The sequence below is a fragment of the Anoplophora glabripennis genome, unplaced genomic scaffold, assembly GCF_000390285.2.
Source record: "Anoplophora glabripennis isolate ALB-LARVAE unplaced genomic scaffold, Agla_2.0 scaffold46, whole genome shotgun sequence".
NCBI classification, from domain to species: domain Eukaryota; kingdom Metazoa; phylum Arthropoda; class Insecta; order Coleoptera; family Cerambycidae; genus Anoplophora; species Anoplophora glabripennis.
The window spans coordinates 249,741-273,384 of NW_019416736.1; the positions used below are offsets into that span (position 1 = coordinate 249,741).

The 23,644-nt window shown below is 34.3% G+C and overlaps 2 protein-coding genes across 2 annotated transcripts in view; both read left to right on the forward strand.

The window, feature by feature from the left end:
- LOC108904248 overlaps window positions 1–23,644 on the forward strand; it is a 72,844-nt gene that overhangs the window by 14,721 nt on the left and 34,479 nt on the right. The window lies entirely within an intron of this gene.
- LOC111691883 lies at window positions 1,589–22,984 on the forward strand. Its single transcript, XM_023455350.1, has 2 exons — window positions 1,589–1,736; window positions 22,551–22,984. The coding sequence occupies exons 1-2, from the start codon at window positions 1,589–1,591 to the stop codon at window positions 22,982–22,984; spliced, it is 582 nt and encodes a 193-aa protein (XP_023311118.1).

The following is a 23,644-nucleotide window of genomic DNA, read 5'->3' on the forward strand; positions in this document are numbered from 1 at the left end:
CATATGACATAATAATAACAAACATATTGTTTTGTGTTCTGTTTTTTTTTATATTTTATGAAGTGTTGGTTAACTAGCAATTAGCAATGCATTTTTATATATTTCCATACACAATTCGTCTACATGCAAATTAATGCACAAACGACAGACTTACCATATGAACTTACTACTGGCAGATTTAATATGATTCGTATTATACTAGTCAATATTTATTATAAGACCACTGTCTATACAAATATTTTAAATCATCTCCATAGTTCAGTATACAGGGTGTATACTGTAGGTGTAAAAAAAAATTCTGGATGTACAGGGGACCCTTACAGATACAATTTTGTAAAGTAAAAATCAAAAAGGTCAGTTCAAAATTGATTTAAAAATACACTTCTGCACGGCACTGGAAACTGGTCCACTGTAAAACCTGACCTCGCACAATGCGACCGATATGGCGGCGTGATAAAAACGGACAAAAACTTTCGCAAGGAAAGAAATATGTAAATAGAATTTTATCGCAACTATTTTATATCGGCAAATTCAAATGCTTTTGCCTTTATTAATTATTAATAAAATTAATTTGTGTTTTTAAATAATAAAATCATTTGACATACCTGATGCTGCAATAGCAATTGTTCAAAATTTTATCCACTCACGTGTAAACACATTTGGGTCCGTCTTACTCACTTTCTACGAACTAACACAAATGATGTCTTTCTTCACCATAACACAAATACTTCACCATAATACAAATGTTGTCTTGCTTCACCATAAATTAAAACGATATCCATCAACTCTGAGTTGCTATACACGCAAGCCATTTTTGACAGTAACTACTAAAAAACTGATGTAAATACCACAGATAACAGGTAAAAACTACCGCAACGACGGATTTCAGTATTAGGAGTCACATGGCTCTCCACGCGTATTGCGAATGATGCTAGAGACTCCAGAGAGTTGTCCAGCTATGTAGTGGTTTAATGTGCTATAACTTAACAATAATTTTTTTCTCAGAAACTATAAGGATTTTACAAAAATTTTTTTTACAATATTGACTCCATTTCTCATGCCGCATCTATTCCCAAATTGTTTTGGATAAGTTGTGAATCACTCTGTATAATAGGGCCAATATTTTCAGTTCTCATCAGGATTTGGTATTGTGGAACTTTCCAAACCTCATTCGAATAATAAACTATCCATTTCATCCATAGTAATACACATGCACACCTCACACCATGCATGTACAGTAATGGCTGATGCTGTTCTACTCTAAGATTATCGCCGTGCATGTGCACAAGGTGCACAGGGTTGGCTTACATTTACGGTTTTCTTAATTAATTTTCCTCGAAATATCTAACATGTATCAAACAAGAAAGTTATTCACAACTTCTTAAACTGGCCCCGCATTTATTTTGATATACATTCGAGGTTAATAATAAAATAAAATTTACGTGACAGCTCACTCACAACCCAGGCTGCTTTAAAAACTTACGAGCGTAAAATAAGTCGGGTACAGTTACTGAAATGAGTTATTACCATCCTTAGTAGCAATAATAGCCAGAGTTCAGAGCCTGTAAAGACGGGGCACTCCTGAAAAATGTGCCTTACGCTTCTTAAACGTAAATTAAGGTCCTCTGAATCTAGCAGCGAGAACCTCTTTTCGGTCACAACAGAAGCTAATGATATGGCAGTTTTAGTAGTCATTGTTCGACGACGAGAGGTGCAGTTAGTACATTCAGAGATAAGTAAGTATAAGTGGGAACGAAAACCGTAATTAACTAGATACAACCGTTCAAAGATGATCGGGAATACAGTTAATAACTCGGTACTTTTCTTAAACGGCGATACAGTTATTTATTAATATCTGTCTGGTTGGTAATTATCAGCACGTGAAATTCGAATTAATCTAACAATTATTATCTGCTAATGCAAAACTTCCGTTCGCAGGTATTTGCAAAAAGCCTAGGAAAACATCAATACTTCGACGTTATCACATATTTTAGATTAATCCTTTATTTTGCGTATTATTATTATTTTTTTTATTAAATTTGTTGATATATTATTGTACATTTCTTCTTTTGTTTAATACACTGTAGATCAGTCGAACTAGATCATAAACCCTGAAAACTTTTAAAAAATTATTAATACAGGGTGTCTCATAATTAGCTGCCAACCATGAACAGGCCGATTCTATGATCAAATATAAGTAAAAAAGTTTATATGAACATGGGTCCGGAAATGCTTCCTAAGGGCACAGGGACCCATTGAAGAGGGAGGAATGGAAATCATTTTTTTGCAATATCTCTCAATCGCGTTGTGATAAATGAATGAAATTTGGTATACACAGCTAAATTTTGATGAGCAATTTGATGGACTAATCCATTTATTTCCACAAGGTCCATTGGGGTGGGTACGGGGGGGCCCTTGGTACTTTGCGTGTGTAACTTTTCCATCTTTGACTTTTTAACCAATTGGACAGCAAATTCCGTTTTCCCGAACTGTTTTACGTTAAAAAGGTACTCTTGTTTCAAATCGTTATCTTTAACGAGAAAATCGGTCTTGAATTAATCCCACTTTGGTCAAGCATTTCATATGAACTTTTTTACTTAATTTTGATCATAGAATCGGCCTGTTCAGGGTTGGCAGCTAATTATGAGACACCCTGTACAGAGTATGGCATGTATAATCTATAAAAATTAAACTACAGCTTCCTAGTGATATTTGTAATAGAAAACTCTTATACGAAAAATTTCTATCTTCGCGTTTTTTTTTTGTAAATTAAAATTCATTTATTCAACGAAAATGAAGGCCGACCCTGTGTTATTTATTAAAAATTTTGGAAATGTTTTTATGCGACCCGAGATGCAACCTTATAATTTAAATTGGTATAATCTAATAATAATAATACCTACTAAAAGAACGTAGGTTAGGTTACTCTGTCAAAAAATTTGTGCAGTCAACTGATTTTGTATTTGTATTGAATTCATTATTCACTTAATTATTAAATATTAAGCATCGTCCATCGACCCGTCAGTGTAAAAAGTGAAAGATTCTAGACAAAAGTTTTTATTTCGTAATTCTACGATAGTGACAGTGTAATTCTTATAAAGAAGTAAAAAATAAGAATAGCGTGCCGATTACATTAAAAAACGAAATTATTTTTTCTCACTTTGCTTAATTTTTTAGTTTGTGCACAAACTAGTTTTACAATGAACCGAGAAAATAATGCATTTCCGAAAGTGTCGATATGGTGTTAGTGTATGGTGCAGCCGTCGGAGAAAATGCACTCGCGGTGACTAGGTTGTACCGGGAACGATGGCAACAACATCGCCCCCATGTGCAAATACAGTCCTACAGTGCGTTCAGCGGCTGCGAGATACGGGAAGTGTTATTCCTCGAGGAGAAGGACGTGATCAGCAAGTGAACCTTGATGTTGAAGATGCAGTATTGGAAAATCTTGAAGAAGACCCCACAATTAGTACTCGACGACTCGCACAGCAAGTAGGAAGTGTCGTACCGTACACCACATCTTAAGGCAACCAGTTCAATAGATTTTTCCCCGGGATTGTGATCAACGAATGCGTTTTTACAAATGTTTTTTACGGCAATGTGCCAATCAAGTAGACTTTCCGGCTTATGTTTGTGTAACAGATGAGGCGACATTTACCCGTGATGACGCTAATAATATGCACATATGGGCCGATGAAAATCCTCACGCGATTAGGGAAACTCATTTTCAACATCGGTTCTCGGTAAATGTATGGGCTGGCATAATAGGTGATGTACTTGTGGGTTCCTATTTCTTTGAAGGACGACTAAATGGACCAACATATGCTGACTTTTTGCAGAACCGGTTGCCTGAATTATTGGACAATATGGCATTACAAGTTTGGGCACGCATGTTTTATCTTCAAGATGGGGCACCTCCACACAGTACTCGAGAAGTAACGACACCTTTCAATGAAAGGTTTCAACCGATCTAACTCCAACGCTGTGTGCGTGGTGCGCAAAATGAAAATTTTTGCATTATAGCAGAAGGATATGTCCATATTCTGTATCTTTGCTTTCAACAATCTTATTTTTCTCCGAGAAAGTGTATTCACGACCGTAACATAAATTGAAACTCAGTATTAGAATTATTAAAAGTTTATGCAGACCAGGAAAATGAAATAAACTTCAGCTTTCTACTTGCATCTGCCGACGATACGTCATTTTCTTTGTAGAACCCCGTAAAAAAACGCAACACATAAATCAGTGACATAATGGCAAAATAATTAAAAGCACATAAAACAAGTGAATGGCTTTAAAACTTTCTATTTGCATTTGCAGAATTTCACAGATGTTAATTGTTCACAGTAAACGTAAGTACGTTAATTTTTTCACCTACTTATAAATAAAAAGATGCTGAGTATCGGGATAGACATCAGGTACGCGTATTGGCAGATACCAGGTATTACGAAAAGTTTGAATATGTATATTACTAATCAATGTCTAGATGAGTACTGATCAGTTTTCCTAAGTTCCAATGAAATTATTGAATAGTTTTACCACCGATTTATTTTATTTGATACGATTTTTTAGAAAATATTTTTGAATTTGTTTCAATTAGCTTATTTCATCATCACACTAGACATCTAAAGTATAAAGCTAATTAATAATTTTAACATGATACATAAGTACCTCCGCCCGGTTATCTTAAGAGATACGAAGTCGTTCAAATTAGGACAAAATTACATAATTTGATCACGAATAATATGCCGAAGAGATAATTGATTCATCTTCCTTCTTTTTAAATTATCAAATAAAGCTGAACAATTTAATTTTCATTTTTATTTTGTCAATCAAAAAGGGTTTTCTTTTAATTTCAGACAATGTTACAACACTTTCTTGCAGAGAAATCATATTTCTGTGTCACATGGCGTCTGTCAAAATGAATAAAAATAATCAATTTTTGTTTTTTCATCGAATTCAACGCATTTTTCTTATTACAATGTGTCATAATATGTGATTTATTGTCGTAGTGTAAATCGACACATTTTTTGCTGTGTTTTCAACAATCTGTCCCTAAAAATGTATACAGGATGTGTCTGAAATAAGTGCCTTCCATGAAAAGGGTGATAGAGGGCAAGAGAATGAGAACATTTATTAAGCAACTGATGGTCAAAATGCTTCTGTTTTCTAAAAAATTAATTAAGACAATTTACCATAAATGTAAGCCGACCCTGTGCATCTTGTGCACGTGCAGGACCAGAATGCTTCGGACTCACTACATGCGTGAAGAACTTCTCTCATTGGTTGATGTTCCACGTGATTTCCACAATCAAACAAATCCGATGATAGGTCAGTAGACTGAAGTACTAACCTACACTATACAGATAAAAAGCAATTAAACACTATAAAGTTAATATTGATATTTAGATCTCAGGAAACTGTTTGTGTTGATAAAATATGATTTTGTTTTCGAAAAACTGATATTCAGTGGATGTTACAAACTCTAAACTCTTTCCGTTTAAATTTCGACCCTCCCCCGTACCAACGGTTGGGCAGAGAGGCCGTGGATGCATTCCTATTGCTATTCCGTTCATTAGCCCGGTGACAGAAGGCTTATAAATGAGACATTACTGTCCCGGCTTCCTTGTAAGGGCATCCCCGCTCTATTTGCGCCCGAGTACATCTAGCATCTCGGCACGACCGGTACACGGACATTTGTATTTCTCCCTCGATCCTCTCGACGGCCCCGATATATAGCTCATTCATGTTAATAGAAACGTGACGTTTTTTTTCGCCGTTTCCCGTACGTACTCCCTGCGAGAAAGTACAAATCGAACGTGAGTTATCGTCCGGGCAGGTTAATGATTGCTCGTTAATTGCCGATGGAGATCGTAATTAGGATGCCGTGATACAGTCGATGGGTGGAGGAGGGACCACGGGTTATTTATTTCGGTGCTGATGTAAACTATAGGTCCCGCCCTTTAAGAGCCGTTAAAATTAGGAACGAGAGTTTGACTTCGAAGGCAGAAAGTTTATATAAAGGAATTTTCCTCAATTCTCAATTAAGGAAGTTATTTGCAGGGTGATTTACAACTTATCCAAAAAAAAAATTAGGAATAGATGCGACATGAAAAATGGAGTCAATATCGTAAAAAAAATTTGTAAAATCCTTATAGTTTCCGAGAAAAAAATTACTGAAGTTGTAGAAGGTATTTAAAACCCTTACATCGCTGGGCTACTGTAATCTCTAGCGTCATTCGCATTGTGCGCTGTACGCAATTCGCCCCAGGTGATTCCGATTTTGGTATTAACGTTTAAGCGATAGTGTTTACATTACTTTTTCAAGTGTCAAAAATGGCTTACGTGTATAACCGAGAAATGTTGAAAAGTGCAAGAAATGCAATAAAATAAATAATACGTACCCTATGATTGCGCCGCCTATGGATATCATTTGCTAAACATCATATGATGCAGACGCTCTTGTTCTTTACATTCGAAACACAGTTCTAATCGGCCAATAACATGTGTATACGATTATACCCGTCTCTGCTCATAAATTATGTTTGTGGCATTGCTGATGGCATGCACTAGATGTTATCAATTGGTTGAGCGTATGCCAAGATATTCACGTATCTAGAAATAAAACCATCGCAGTCTATCTAGAATTCAGCACCCAAAAATACGAAAATTTTCATTTTGTCACCTTTAGAGAAAGAAAGATTTTGAATTCAGTTATTAAACTATTATGATAATAATAAATCAAATCGGACAGCTGCAGTATTACAAGCACTTGGTAAAGTTTTTTAGCAAATTGGTTTTTATGAACCCTTTTTAGTAAAATCTTTAATGACATCCAACGTTTCTAAACGTTCGATTTCTACTAACATTTGATTGTATACTCATCATATCATATAGTTTGAAAATAGAATGTCCGGAGATGCGATTTACACAGATTTTCAAAAAGGATTCGATAATCTGGACCATAATACACTGCTTAAGAATACAACATTCTTTTCAAACTATAACGATCCCATTTTAAATGAAGATAAAGCTTATTCAGATGTTCCCTGAGGTTCCAACCTCAGACCGCTACCATTTATTTATTTCATTCTTCTATTTGTGACGACTTGAAAATATATAGAGAAATTCTTAATGAAAATGACTGTAATTTGTTACAAACTGATTCAATATCAGTGATTATTGTACAATATTATTTACTATATCCCTATAAAATTGAGATATATTCAATGTCTTAAAATGCGCCCAATTCGCCTAACACAAGACAGATTCTTTTTAAGATACATCAAACAAAAATGTACTTCTCAGCCTGTTGGAATCAACACATTGGCAAAGGCACCCTCAATAGCTGCTTCATTCCTGAATACCGCAAATCCAGAAGCATATACTGACCATTGTATGAAACGCACTTCCACAACTTTATTGGCCAATAAAGGTGCTGATCTTACAACCATCAAACGGCATGGTGGATGGAAGAGCTCCTCTATAGCAGAAAGTTATATTGAGGAGTCTATATCCAACAAATATGATATTGCAAGGAAAATTCAAAGGAAATATAGTTGTTCCTTACAAGAAGAGACATCCGTAACTTGTGCAAATTCTTCACAAACTTCTGCAGATGTTATTAACGGAAAGGAAGTTAATTGTGATAAAACAAAATGTCTATTACTATAAATAAAACGTCAATGTTAATATAAGTATATAAATTAAATTTAATTTATTATAGGTGTATTATTTTTTCATTATTCTATTAGTATAGAATAATGAAATTTTTTTATATGAAATAAAGTTCCATATTCTACTAGTGAATAAAGTATTACTTAAGACGGTTTATATATGTGGATGGATAAAAGTCCGATTATAAAATGATTGTGGATAAAAAAATATATTCATAAATAGATAATGGTATGAATCAAAGCTAAACTTTCGTTTATACTTCTTTGCACCATGTAACAAGAGTTTAAAAGGGCGGAATTTCAGTTTTTCATTTAAAACTTCTTTGATCAATCGTGACTCAAAATCTACTCTAAATATTGACATTTTTTAAGAAAATCCCGTTTTATGAGAAAAATAAGACGAATAACTCTTGCTACAACTTGTTCTTCTTCAAAAAAGAAAGAAATGCGAGAAACCGCATAAACACATTGACAACAACTTAATTAACACAGATACAATCTTAGCATCGTTAGCACTGTCTAAAAATAACGCAATATCAAAACTCATTCTGCGTTTCTTACTTGGTAAACTTAATTTGTTGGCGATTAGTAGGTAAATTAACTGCTGTTCTACCCCTATGATGGTTATTATGAGGCTTAATTAGTCGTAATTCAAACGCTTTATTCTAGCGATGGCGCGCTGGCAACTATTCTTATCTCTTAATACGAATTTTTTAAACCGCTCAGTCTTTGGTGGCTCGGTTATTAACTAGTCATAAAATTGCAGATTGTGCTTCATTGATGTTTACAAATATCAAATGTTTGTTTTCGGCGTACCTAAGATTAAACCAAAATATTGCGGATAGTAAAATAGTTACTTATACTCTGTTTGGAAATGAAAGAGAGTAATAAAACCCCGAGATAAGAATCGGCCATGGGCGTGCTAATATTTCGTTTCAGGTAATTATCGGGTAACACTAATGCTAACAGGTAATGGGTGTACATTAGTATATTTTACTGGATACATCATAGGGCAGGAGCCAGTGTATTGTGACAGATCAATCCAGTCTTAGAGCTGAATATACGAAGACGTGCTAGTGCAGTAGAGTAAAATTCGACTTGTGTTTAGTGACTATTGTGCCAGTGGATATAATATTGTTTGGGTAAAATGTCGAGCTTATCAGATTACGTACCTGCTAAACGCGTGAAAAGATGTGCGCTGTCTCAGAATGAGAAGATTATTATATTAAATGTATTTAATGCATTGAAACACCAAAATCCTACCAACAGTGTTGACGACATCGTGGAAAAGTGTTCCAAAATGACAGGGATTGGAAAATCGACTATCTACAGACTTTTAAAGGAAACAAAAAATGAACAAGATACTGTAAATCCCCCAAAATCATCTACAGGGAGGTCAAAAGTCGTTATAGATGATTTCTTCAAAAATGTCATTCGCAGAAAAGTACACTCATTTTATTTTAAAAAAGAAATACCAACGCTAAACAAAATTTTAAGTGAACTTTCAGAGGACAACGATTTGCCAAAAATCAGTAGAAGCAAATTATGGGCCGTCTTACGAGAGTTGAATTTTTGCTGGGAAAAGCAGAACAGGAAGTCAGTTCTTATCGATAAAGATGAAATTATTTGTTGGCGAAGATCCTACTTAAGATCAATTAGAAAATTCCGTGACGAAGGGAGGAATATTTATTATCTAGACGAAACTTGGGTCAACGAGGGATATACTGTAACAAAAGTATGGCAAGATAAAAATGTAAAAAGTTTTCGACAAGCATTTTTGGATGGACTTTCAACAGGGTTCAAGGCACCTTCAGGTAAAGGGCGAAGATTAATAGTGACACATATAGGTAGTGCCAGTGGTTTTGTAGATGGCGGTTTACTTTTATTTGAATCTAAAAATACAGGTGACTATCACGAAGACATGAACGCAGATGTTTTCGAAGAGTATTTTACACAGATGTTGGATCTTATTCCTCCGGGGTCTGTAATTGTCATGGATAATGCCAGTTACCATTCACGGCAGACCGAGCGGACGCCTACGACTGCTTGGAGGAAAGCCGATATAATTCAATGGTTATCCGGAAAAAACATTTCTTTTGAAACAAATATGGTGAAAAAGGAACTTTTGACACTTGTCAATCTTAATAAAGATCAGAAAAAATATGTTATCGATGAAATGGCAACAAATCGCCAAATAACGGTACTACGGTTACCACCTTATCACTGTGAACTTAACCCAATCGAATTAGTCTGGGCGCAGGTAAAAGGAGATGTAGCGCGAAATAATACGACGTTTAAATTAAGTGACGTGAAAATTTTGTTAAAAAATTCCTTGGAACGAGTAACTGCAGATAACTGGCAAAGATGTATACATCATGTACAAAAAGAAGAGGAGAAAATGTGGGAACTCGATAATTTAATTGACGTTACTGTGGAACCTATCGTTATCAATCTAGGAGACGAAGATAATTCATCAGAATATTCAGAGGATGAATTTTAATATACCTACTTTTTTATTTTCTTTATTGTACATTTATACAACACTACATTTACTCACCATAATTTGAATTTTCAAAATACATATATTTTTGTGTGGAATAAAAGTCTATTCATTAAATTTAAATAAATATTTTGATAATAATATTGAATAATTTTATTTGAATTACTAAAAACCCTCTTAACCCGGTTATGATGCTTAAAGTAGCCTCATGTTTTGAAATGCTGTTTTTATATTGTTTACTTATAAGAGAAATGGACCGAGAAATTGAAGCGGCATAGACAAAGACGGATTGTCGGGGATTAAATTTTAGCTACCTGCTACAATTTAGTACAGTCCGATCGCACAAAGTTTTGTTAAAAGTAGACCTCATCTATACGGAAAATACATAGTATAAAAATATTGAATATAAGCACCAGTACTACATTTATTTACGATTTGCATCATAATGAGCTTTTATTACTATCTTTCATTTCTATACAGACTATAGGCCAGGTGTTAAATGACCATTTCGCGACTGCAAAAAGGCTGCAAAAAAAATTCCAGGTTGCAAATTTGAAATTAAAAAAGAAATGATAGATTTCAATGTATTATTATGAAATCTACCATGAAAAAAATCAGTGCGATTGTGGAAGATGCTCGGGATCGTCCAGGCTAATAATTAGTTAATTTGTTTATAAAGCCATAACTTGTAAACTATTCAACTTACTGATTCCAGATTTCGTGTGAGTTATTAGACAGTGATAGGGAATGAGAGGATGCGATGCCAAAACGTTCTGGTAATAATAACGCAGTTTATAAATGTTTAATTCAAAAGTCATAAATAAACTTCTTCTGTTTATAACTTTTGATCTAATTAATATTTTTTGACGCTCGAGGGCTAGTTTTGTAGGTCATTTTAAGACGAAAAAAAAGTACATTACTGTTTTCTCGTAGAAAGGAACGGAAAAAAGTTATAAGCGAAAAACGTAAATTTACGTAAGAATTATACAATTAACCAGCTTGTAAACAATCTTCCCCCATTTTTATGACTGTGGAAACTAATATGTTACTTATTGTACATAATATTTAGCATCTATAGTGATAAATTCAGCTTGCCGAAACAAAAAGTCGCGTCCAACTCTATATTTCCTGGCCTATATTTAATAGCGTTGCAAAGGTACTTAGAATACCCAGTGATAGTTAAAGTACAGAATATCATAACCGTCTGAATGGGAATATACATATTTCGCTATAAAACTGTTTGTGTACTGAGGAGTTTCAATCGAGCGCCGTTCGAAGAATTAATATTGCAGATTGCAACTCATATTTCCTCTGTACGCGAAAGGGAAATGCGGTGATTACATGCCACTGTCAGTAGCTCGCCGGATCGAGAATGCCATCCGTGCATATTTTATGGTAAAATATGCTAATGCCGGATTTATCGCCCCGTAATCTGGTCTGTAGGTGAAACCAGGTACGGAACCCGCAATAAGGAAACAGAACGTTCCGCCAGTTGGGCCTGTCGAATTTGAATACGCGTGTGCCGAAGGTGAAAACGGCGGTCAGAGGTCAGAATTTTTTTAGTTTTCCTCGCACTACTAGTTAAATGTGGAAAAATTACTCCCTGGTGCATTAAATTACTGAGTTGCTCATAAGTTACCAGCATTTTTATTGAATTCGAAATTAATTTCTTCTAAATCAATAGTAATTTGATAAGATGTTCAAAATTTAAAACCTAAAAATACGTAAAGGTCTAAACCAAGCTTGGAAATACTTCTGCAGACATACATATAGAAAAGACATAACATATCGAACAATTACAGAACATTTTGAAGATTATGCTTTCAATATGAAGAGGAAAAATAGTAAACATGAAATAATGAAAGTGTAATTAAGACAATATGGCAAAACAGGTACAAGAAATGTTTTATGAAAAATATAAACTGAGTTGAATCAATTTTCTGATGTAGAATTTGTGGTCGCCAGAGCTACTCGATATGCTATAAAAGAAAATTGCATCGTTACGGGTGATGAGTATTAAAAAAATTGTCGGGATTTGGGATGAAGAAACCCCAAATTTATATTCTAATTCATATTGTTTCACATGAATTAGAATGAAGAGAAGGGGGACCCAATGTTCTCTAATACTGAACAGGGTAATTCCAAAAGATTGACTGATTACTCGGACAATCTCCAAATATGTCCTGCCCGTCTGTACAACAAATTGATCAAAGAAAAAGGGAAACGGCATTAAAACCGACATAATGTTTTTAACTCCAAATCCACTGGAACAAAACAAATTGAAAAGGATTGTACAAAAGCTGTACATTTGGGAAGATTACTGTTATCTTTGTGGGTTAAATTCGCAGCATCTGATATAGGATCAAAAGTAAAAAAGTTCAAATAACCAATTATTCTGCAAGAGCGACTGCTCTTTCAAAGTTGGCCAACAGGGGAGTTGGAGAACAACTTATTAAAATTGCAGGCCACAGTAACAACCAATCAATCAAACCTTACTTACATTTGGATGTGAAGCGTCATGGGAAGTGATTAAAACCATGAAACCATTAGGAAAACTATACCTAATACCAATAAGTTTAATCATAATCAAAATATAACAGAAGATAACACTACAACAGAAAATAGAGATGGAAATCTCATAGAGCAAGATCGGGAAAATAGGGCGAATTTGGAAAAAGTCCTCATTGCAAGATTACTCAATGACCTTCTTTCTTGAACTCCACCCTCAAGACTAAGAAGTTGTTGGCAATAAACCCCGGTAGTGATGGTTACATTCATTGGAAGCAATTCATAATAAACAACACTTTCCTTCTCCCACCAGATTCATATCAACTTACGCGAATGAGTACCAGTTATTTTGTTGCCTTTGTTGGGGTTTTGTCTTTCTTTAGAGCTAATTCATTCTTTACATCAAAGGCACCATTTTTCGTTACTAGTAAACAGTCTGGGATAAAAGCGGCCAAAGCCAGTAAAGACACAAATATTGACATGCTGATTTTATGTTACTTTCGCCCAAAATACGTGGCACCCATACACCCCATTTTCGATTTAACACCTATGTTATGCAATTGTCGTACAATGGTTGACTGATTACAGTCCACCATGTAAGCCTATTCAAACAATCTTCATCAAAATCAGTTAGTCATCCTCAACATGGAGAATCGTTCATATCAAAATGGTCCTCTCTGAAAGACAAAACGAACGTTTTCGTGCTACACTTTCCCCAGTGGGATGATTCTAGCCGCAATCGATTGATTCCTATATTGAACTCAACCAAAAGGGTATGTCGTAAATGATTGTTTTTTTTTACTAGATACTCAGTTTTCTTCTTATAGTAATCTGGATGATATCTACATAAGTTCAAAGACGATTCAATTATTAAACAATAGGTAGTATGACATTAAAATAACTTTGACATGTCTAGTGACAATGGATTTCCAAGGCAATCTTGTCATGGAAATAAAAAACGTTACGAATTTGTACATCACTATATAATCATCGCATTAATCAATTTAGGAAGTCGTTTGTACAGAGCTAGAGTTGTTAAAACAACACAACAATCAACCATCAATAGACAAATGATTTACTAATTCATGCCAATAGTTTGATTATAGTCAATCAAACCGCATGCAATTATAAACTGCGGAGAAATGAAAAAGTCATTGTCTAAACTATACCCTTTTTCTTTGAAAATGTTGTGATTGAAGGTTAAAAAGCTTAGTTTGTAAGCTTTCGCATCAGTTGTCATTGAGCAAACAATTTTGGAACCGGTTGCCACGTCATCGGCTTAGACTTCTTGACGTTTCGGGAAAAATATTGCTCATTTCTTCAGAATAAACTGGCCATAGGACTTTATCTCCAACTTTAAACTTGGTTCTAAAGAAAAGATCACGACGTATCTCGAATCTAAAAGCCTAAAAAGCAAACAATTCTGGACCATACAGTAGTCCTTAAAATTCTTGCTTCATGAGTATTATAAACCTATTAAGAGTAAATAAATATATTCAATTATGTCACTTTGTAGTTTTTCACCATTTTTTTTTCAATTGTTTGTCGTTAATCTAAGCAAAACACCAATAATTTACTGTTATATTCTCAGCTCAACTTAAGTTGTACGAAGACAAGACAAAAAATGTAATTTAGGATATTGCTTTTTTATGTTCAGAATATAATTTTGCTTACCTACTTAGATATGGATATTTTTGGGAATTTACATAAATTATACAGTCGCATGATCTAATTCTCAAGGCGAACTAGATCGAAAATTTTGATTGTATCTACAAAATTTTAAAATTAGGCAATTACGATTTCTGCATACCTACCAACGCCCCTATGGGACATTTGCATGAGGTAATGCGGCTTTATGACATTTCGTATGGTAGTCATTTTTTACCCTTTTACATGATAACTTTTTTATTATTAGATACGACTGAAAGAGTAAAATTTGTGCCCCGCACTTCCTTATTATTTTGAACATAAAAATGCATGAAGATGTAGCAAACTATATCTTCATGCATCCTGAAAAACTGAAAAATTCTTAATCTGAACGAATTTCAAAGCCATTAGCGCTAGGGAAACTGTGAAAACATGAATTAATAGATAAAAACGCAGATTTCAATAATCCTATTGCCAATACATAACACAAACTTAATTGGATCCATGGTTGATAATGGGTTAAAGAATCATTATTTTTCGGATTTTATAAATATTCCTAATTCCATTCTCTTCTAATTATGTAGAAGTTTATAAAATTTTAATACCTATATTTCAAGCAAGTTTTAGAAGCAAATACGTTATTTTCTAAGAACTAAATATTTTTTTCATTTTTCTTTTTGCTTTGAAAGTCATATAGGATTAAGACGATCAAAACCCCTTAACTCTCCTTCACTGGTTTTTAGTGCTATAATAATAATCACTTGGAGCAGTTATTTACGTGATAACGTACACAAACAAACAAACAGATAGACCGTTAAGGATATATTAAGTCGGCCTTTATAAAAATGTAACTACACTTCTCTGGAAATAAGGCTTGTAATTTGCGACTTAAATTTACATAAAATATGAATAAACTGCGACATGATATATGTCTTTTTGTGGTTTACTATCACGTCAGTATTCAATAACGGATGAAGAGGTACGTGAAATAACAGTGATTATGGTGATTCAGAACAAAATTTGTTAGGAAATTACATTTTTGTTTTATGTTGAAATCCTACACCATAGCTTTAATGAGGTGATACAAGATGAGTGATATAGGTATCTTGGGAAATACGTTTTTATTGAAAACGGCTGAGGAGAATTAAATTCTGAAAACTGGAAATATTGTATTTTTACTAATGGTGACGAAGCATCAACTAGTTCACATTTTAGTAATTCCAGGTATCCGCATCATTGTACAATAACATGTACGTGTCTGAAGTTTCGCATCGATCAATTTATTCGATACGTATATAGTGACATCCTAATGCCTAGAACGAAGATCCATGTTACAAGGAAACTTTTTCGTCATTTTTTGGATAAGGAATATTGCCTCGAGCGACGGCACATGTTTTTCGTAAGACTCTGTACCGAGACCTAGTAAGGCGTGAATGCAAGGAGAGTCGCGAACAACCAGAATTAAACGAATTGCGTCCTTTATTTTTGTTTTCGCGGCAACCGCATAGGTAATACTATTAATTTGCTGACTACACCTCGGCTGAATAATAATTCTATCGTTAATTTCACGAACGCATATAAGCAACGTTCAATTTCGAATTAACTATTCTGAATTAATGATGTACTTCAAGCGCGAACTAAAAACAAAATGTGGAGATTTTCTGGAATAACTGACGTTAACTATTATCCTTCCAAATAACGGCTCCCAGTCTAATAAGTATATAAACACTTGGACTAAGTATGTGAGTGGAATTCCACGCAGAGGCGTGCGCGGCGTTATTGCAAAGGGGGCAGTAAAATATTATTGTAAATAATTTAATTTTCGATCTACGTTCGTGTCAGATTTACAGCAAACTTTTATTTTAAAATGCACGAAATATAATGAGTATATAACTGTATTGTTAGTTACATTTCATAGATATGGACAGACTTGTGGGCTTCAATTGTTTACGGGTACTGGACCTTATTTTTAGTCTGCGCATGAAAACAACACACAAGGTAAATAAATCTCATTCAAATCAAACTATTATAACTAGTTATTAAAGTCCGTTTCCTTTTAACGAATTTAATAAGCTTGCTGGTAACTAATGAAGACAGGTGTTAATATTAAAATAATTATTTATTTATTTATTTATTTATTTTAGTTTTTTTTTGTTTTTATTTATTTCAGTGCATTTGTAGCAGTAATAGTTTATTTAATATTCACCAGTTATAAAGTTTAGTATTAAATAGTCTTGAAATATTAAGAAAATTGAATAATTCCAAATATTTCGGATTTTCACCACCAAGAACGGCGGTGACAACATATTTAACATTAAGGCGATGTTTCGCATTATATTGGCTATGTTCTGTCCAATTTTGGTTGGTGCAACTCTCGATTTCGAAAATTCAATACCTATGTTGTTTTCAGCCACGAAAATTGAATATTTCCAAATATTTCGAATTTTCACCACCAAGAACTGCATGAAAACGATGCAGACTGATAAGCGCGTGTTAAGATTTCCTCTCATCTGAATTTGCTGGTTTATATACACCGCGCTGAAGTTTTACATCGTAACCGCTGTCGAAACTATGAAAACTGTAAATACTTCCTACATAACGGTTCTCTAAAGGTGACCATGAGCCATTGTCGCAAAGATTTTCATAAAATTCCTGCGGAAAACCGCTCTTAAGTCACCGACTAATTTCCTGTGCTCGGCCTGCCGCAACAATTTTTTTTCCTTCCGACCGAACTCGGTGAAATATTAATAGGCTAGGCTGGTTGAGGGCTCAGTCGGTTCGAAATGAAGTCTACAAAAATTTGCATAAAAATCGTATTCGCACATAAACAATTACAAAATTATAAACAAATAAAGATTTTAAACAAATGGGTTCGGTTTTTTTGCAAATAAGTAACTCGAAAATTATAAGTGTTAGCTTCAATTTGAAAAAATGAGAAAGAAGAGAAAATTTCCTATAAAAATATCCTAACTCCCGAATCTCTATCGTCATTATTTATAATTTTAATTTAATGTTGAAAATATGGCTTTTAGCGTGGAAAGTAATGCGCCGCGAAACCTTAAGACACATTTTTTTTATGATTTTAAAAGTTAATATAACAATTTCAAAAATCGTATTATTTAGACTGTTAATTAACTAAACATTTTAGAATTACCGATAACATTCAAAGTCGGATAATTGTTTAAAAAAAAGGTGCTAAAATTATTTCGCTTCGTGGAGACCTTTTGACAACTATGCTTAACGAGATCCCCTTATTGCGATATCTTAAATAGTTTTAACTCATTAGTTATTAATTTTCTTAGTTAACAAAAAATGAAAAATTAATAAAAAGTGGTCAAAATAATTTTTTAAGAGAAAATAATGTTGGCTGCTTTTGTTAGAAAGTGGCATTAAAAAACATTAACTAAAAATTGTTCAGTACTTACCTACATTTGTTTAAATAATTTTTATAAACAAATGCAATAATTACATATTTTTCAAAAATGTCATTCTTGCGAGTATATTAAGATTAAAAAAAATTCTTAAAATTATCTTCTATTTTTCTTTTATTATCGTTTCCTTTATTTTATGGTTGTTTAAGTAATCTACTGAGAATTATTTTATTTCTCTAAAATTATAATTTGTACTTCTCCAGAAGATTACAGAAAAAAAAATGTTTTTATTGAAAATTTATTTGTTTATTTACATAACAATTTGTTATAAACAATCGGCAAAAGTGCTGTTATTTTTTTTAGATAAAGAAAAGAAAATAACAAAACCAACCATACAAATTCGTTTCTCACTATACAGGGATCTCTGAAACGGTAAGAGATACGAATTGGTTTAAATGGGAGCAAAGTTGTGTAATCAGGGGACCAACATTATGCATCTAAAAAATCAAAGCTAAGTTCTCGAAATATTTGAAAAAACCGAAATTTTAAAAATCCGTTTTTGTTTCATTTAAAAAATGAAGAATCTCATCTTCTCATAGCAACTTTTTGCCCTCTATCGAATGGCATAATCAATTTTTATATGTAATGTTTCGTCTTACCATCATCAATTTTTTTTCGAATTTTTTAGTTTGGTAGGTATTCTCCGGAAGTCAAAGCGGCCATGCGATTTGTTTACTTATAAACAATTATAACTTTTAAATTATTACAGATACAGTAATGGACATTAAAGACAATCTTGTAGAATATTAATTGATCTTTCAAATGAGCTTTCGTTTGAAGCTATTGTAGATCGTTAGTTATATGAATTTGTTTATAAAAAATTAAGCTTTTCTTCGTATTGTTCGTCTTTGACTGTTTAGATATCATAAACTGTTGAAGTTACAGATATGAACCTTCAAAACGATTTTATTACGCAATAAAAACCTATACAATAAATATTTGACTCAACCGAATACTCGAATTGTTTAAATAATATAAGGTTTTTTATTAATAATCATGCAAATTTAATTGATTTTTTTAAATTTTATTTATATTTTTCTTAATCATTTTTTAAATTGTTTATATTAACATTTAATAATAATATCATAACAAAAATATTTTGTCATAAGGTCGGTTTCGTACGTGCAATGCTAAAACCTTTCGACGCTAAAAACCCTATTTTCAGCATTAAATTAAAATTATAAATAATGACGATAGAGATTCGGGAGTTGGGACATATTTATAGGAAATTTCCTCTTATTTTAGGATCTTTTTTCAAATTGACGTTATCACTTATATTTTTCGAGTTATTTGCAAAAAAACATCCTCTTTTTTTAAACTTTATTTATTTATAACTTTTGCAATTACGATTTTTATGCTCATTTTTCTAGACGTCATCCCGAATCGAATGAGCCCTCAACCATCTCTTAAGGGCCCCATATTCTTTAAATAGTGTTTTCCGCAAAGACAAACATTTAATAACTGAATAATCTAAAGCTTATCAAATAACAGGAATGTTATGTCATACCACCTGAGTATTTTCAAAGACGCCGCAGTAAAACGAATAAACAGGTGCAAAAAACGATCAAACCATAAAGGTTTTAGGTACTGAAATCTACGAAAATACTAACTTTTTTATATATAACTCCACATGTAAATATTCTTATAACATTTACTTGCTTAGTCCTACATATAAAATTGTTTACTTTTATTTATAAGTACGTAAAAATAATTCTTAAAATGTGGGGTTAGGATAACAAAAAACGCATGTTTTACAAACGCTTTTTTTTAGTTATTATTTTATTTGGGTAGATTTAAATGGTAACAATGAATAAACAAAACATCAAGGATGTTATTTTTGTGCTTACTTTTGTTCTACACGTTTTACTTTTCAAGATTTCAGTACCTAAAATGCCAGAAATTTCACCATTTCTCGGCCAGGGATATGGCCACCTTAACTCGAATTGCACAGCCACATAAAAAAAAATTAGTCTGTACTTTTCATGCGACATATGTTATCAGTAGTATTTTTGCCTTCTGATCACGATTCCGCTGTCAGAATTGAGCTATCACATTACAGGAATTTCCTAACCTCAAAAAACAGATCAAAAATAGCAAAAATTCACGAAAAAGTGCCAGGAAAACTAGAAAAAAAAATTTTTCTATGTTCAAATGTTCATTTATATAGTTAAGGCCCCGCCAAACGTGAATTAGCGGTCAGAATTGTTGGTTCTTTTTCTAACCTCAAAAAAAACGGGCCAATTAAGGTCAGATATCACGAATTTTCAAAATATAACAAATTTGCACCAAATTTGGTATACGGGGGTTTTCGGAGTCGATGATCACGGATCCGAGGTCAATTTTGCAAAATTCAAGAGGGCGGATCCAAGATGGCCGACCAAATTTTCAAAAAATAACAGATTTGCATCAAATTTGGTATAAAGTGATTTTCGGTGTCGCTGATCACGAATTCGAGGTCAATTTTGCAAAATTCAAGATGGTGACTGACCAAATTTTAAAAAATAATATATTCGCGCCAAATTTGGTATAGAGGTCACTGACCACGAATCTGAGATCAGATTTACAAAATTCAACCCGTGAATAGATCTTTTACAGAAAAAAGAACAAGATATAGCCAAAAAAAGTAGATTAACACATGATTGGGTAGGTACTCAGATTATAAAGTAAAATATTACAAAATGAGTTTCACAATTCTGACCTCGAAAACGTAATCAGCGACCCCGAAAACCTCCGTATACCAAATTTGCCGCGATTCTGTTATTATTTGAAAATTTGGTCGGCCATCTTAGATCCGCCATCTTGAATTTTGCAAAATTGACCTCGGATACGTGATCAGCGATCCAGAAAACCCCCGTATACCAAATTTGGTGCCAGCCTGTTATTGTTCGAAAATTCGTGATATCTGACTTTAATTGACCCGTTTTTTGAGGTTAGAAAAAGAACCATTAATGCTGACCGCGGATTCACGTTGGGTGGGGTCTTAACTATATAAATGAACATTTGAATATAGAAAAAATATTTTTGTATGTTTCCTAGCACTTTTTCATGAATTTTTGCTATTTTTTACCTGTTTTTTGAGGTTAGGAAATTCCTGTGATCTGATAGATCAATTCTGACACCGGATTCGTGATCAGGAGGCAAAAATACTACAGATAGCGTATGTCGCATGACAAGTACAGACTACTTTTCTTTTTTTGTGTGGCTGTGTCAGTATTTTTCACGACTTTGAGGATGTTAACTAGCCTATAAGGATATACCCTAGTCGACACAAGATATCGAATTCCCGGCATTCCGCGATCGTTCCTCACCGCCGATTGATTTACGTCGGCCTTAATTAGTCCACATGCTAGCAGAAAACATAGCCGGTCGTAAAACATATTAATTTATCCCCGCATTACATCCTCGAATTGTCTATTAAACTTGCGAAACGGATAGAAACCAACATTCATTCCGTTAATTATCGAGACAGCTCGATGCAGTCCGTGGCTCTCTCCTCGTCATAATTCTGTTTATGTCTTTGGCACGGCCTGGAGGACCGAGGGAAGATAAATAACTACCGTGGCAGCATAAAAGGTGGACATAAATTAGAGTAACTTAAAACGTAATAAATCAGTCGGGAAGAGATCGGGGCCTTCGCGGACACTTGTCTTGCCGTTTGAGTCCATCCTCATGCAGCAGTTCTGTCGCTGGTACCTAGAGGAAGGGACCAATGCAGCGACGTCAGCAGCCACTTCACCGCTCGTGTCCCTTAACCCAGCATACAGATATGCTGTTCTAGACCAGGCAATAAAGAGAAAAATAGCTAGATTTTCGCGGCCCGGTCCGATTTTAATGCGTTTTTTTGCATTTTGTTCAGAAAGATCGTCGGAAAAAAGTCCCGCCTTTTTTATTATCCGGAAGTGGCGGAAATGCATCGCGGGTGCATAAAGTGCANAAATGTAGTTGCTTATTTTCTTCTTCTTGTGGTGCGTATCTTGATGCAAATTTCGCACAATACAGATCTTCTAAAAGTTTGACTGCCATTACTTCGGCATGAGGGCGTATTATTAACAGTTCAAAAAACCGCGAGTATTAATATTGGGGAGTTTCATCACAACGTGACAACAGCGCTTGACCTAACGCTACACAGCTGGTGCATACCACGTGTGGACGCGGAAGACTTGTCCTATGGAAAAAATGTAAACAATATTGTGAAACATTTAATAAATTTCAAGACGATTGTTTTCCAGTTTTTAAGTAAATAAAATAAAATATATCGATTTTGTAGTTCGATAACTAATACTTCATAGAAGATTCTATAGAGCATATATGTACATCCATATCAACTTTTGATCTTCAAAACTGGTCAGACGATCTTCAAAACTGGTCCACTTGATATGTAATGACCCATAACTCTTTTGGTGATATTATTTCTATCTTTAATGGCGGATATATTCCCAAAGCTTTTGGGACAAACTGTGATTCGAGAAAAAATAGAATAAAAAAACAGTATATTCATCCTGGTGGAGAATATTTATGCTTCAATCCATTACATGACAGATTGAAGAAACAATTTAAGATTTAAAGTCCTGTAACAAACTTTTCAGCAGGATAAGAAATAAAACGAAATATTAGGTTTGTTTCTAGAGCAGTCCAAACTGTTTTCAAACTATCAGATATATTCGGTCATTTAAGTTCTCGAATCAATTGGTCAAATAATTTTGATAGTTTAAAGTCAGTCCTCAACTAGTGCAGGAACAGAATTTTTTCTAGCAATACAAGTTTTTATAACCCTCACGATTTTTGCAGGGGTGAACACCGACTACACCAACAAAGCAATAACCCACGACTCCCCCTCATCTGTGATACACGTGGAGAGCTACGACGACGACCACAACCTCCGCAGGGGCTCCTCCCAGATAACGGTCGTCGACCCGTACCACCCGTCCCTGCAGCGGTCGGCGCCGTCCAGGAGGTCCTCTGGCGCCGACCTCTTCCCCAGACGCACATCGGGCGAGGTCTACCACGACGACCAGTTCTTGCCGTCTTCGCGAAAGACGTCCGTGGACGCCGTGCTGCCGCGTCGCGCGTCGGTCAGGCACTCGCCGTCGTCGCCTGACCACCACAAAGACATTCCCGAGGAGCAGGCGATCCTGGACGACGACCAGCAGGAGAAGAAGAGCGTGTCCTTCGAGGAGGAGGAGGAGGAGGAGGAGGGGGAGGAGGAGGGGGAGGAGGAATAGGAGGAGGAAGAGAACGAGGAAGAGGAAGATAATTTTGATTGGTATTTATAGTTGTTTATACAGGGTGTCCCGAAATTCATGCAACAAAATTTGGTCACAGATTCTTAACACAAATTTAGGTGACCCGTATTTTTTATTTTTGCCAAGTGGCCCCCTCTTTCGGAGTTACAGCCCCCTGAAGTCCGCCCCTAAGAAAAATCTTTTTTTATATATCTCAGAACCCTGTTGTACGAGAATGACTAAATTTGGTACACAGTGGAATCTGATGGTGCTACGTTTTTTGGCGGGGAACCCCCTTAAGACAATTTTTCGTGGGCCCCCTTGTCTTTGGAGCCGAAAAAAATTGGTCGCATATTTAAATTTCTTAAAAATTATCAGTCCACTAGAAAGCCATTAAATTTAGAAACTTTTTGTTACTTTATACTTTTTTCGTAAAATGCGATATTTTCGAGAAAAATGTCAAAATGTGATCGAATGCATATCGTGATTCGCCCTTTTCCTCAAAAACATTACGTTTTATGAAACAAATATCAAGAGACCAAAAAGTTTCTAAATTCAAAGGCTTTCTAGGTAACTAATAATTTTAAAAAAATCAAATATGCTACCAAATTTTTCTGGTTCCAAAGACAAGGGGGCTCACGAAAAAGTGTCTTAAGGGGG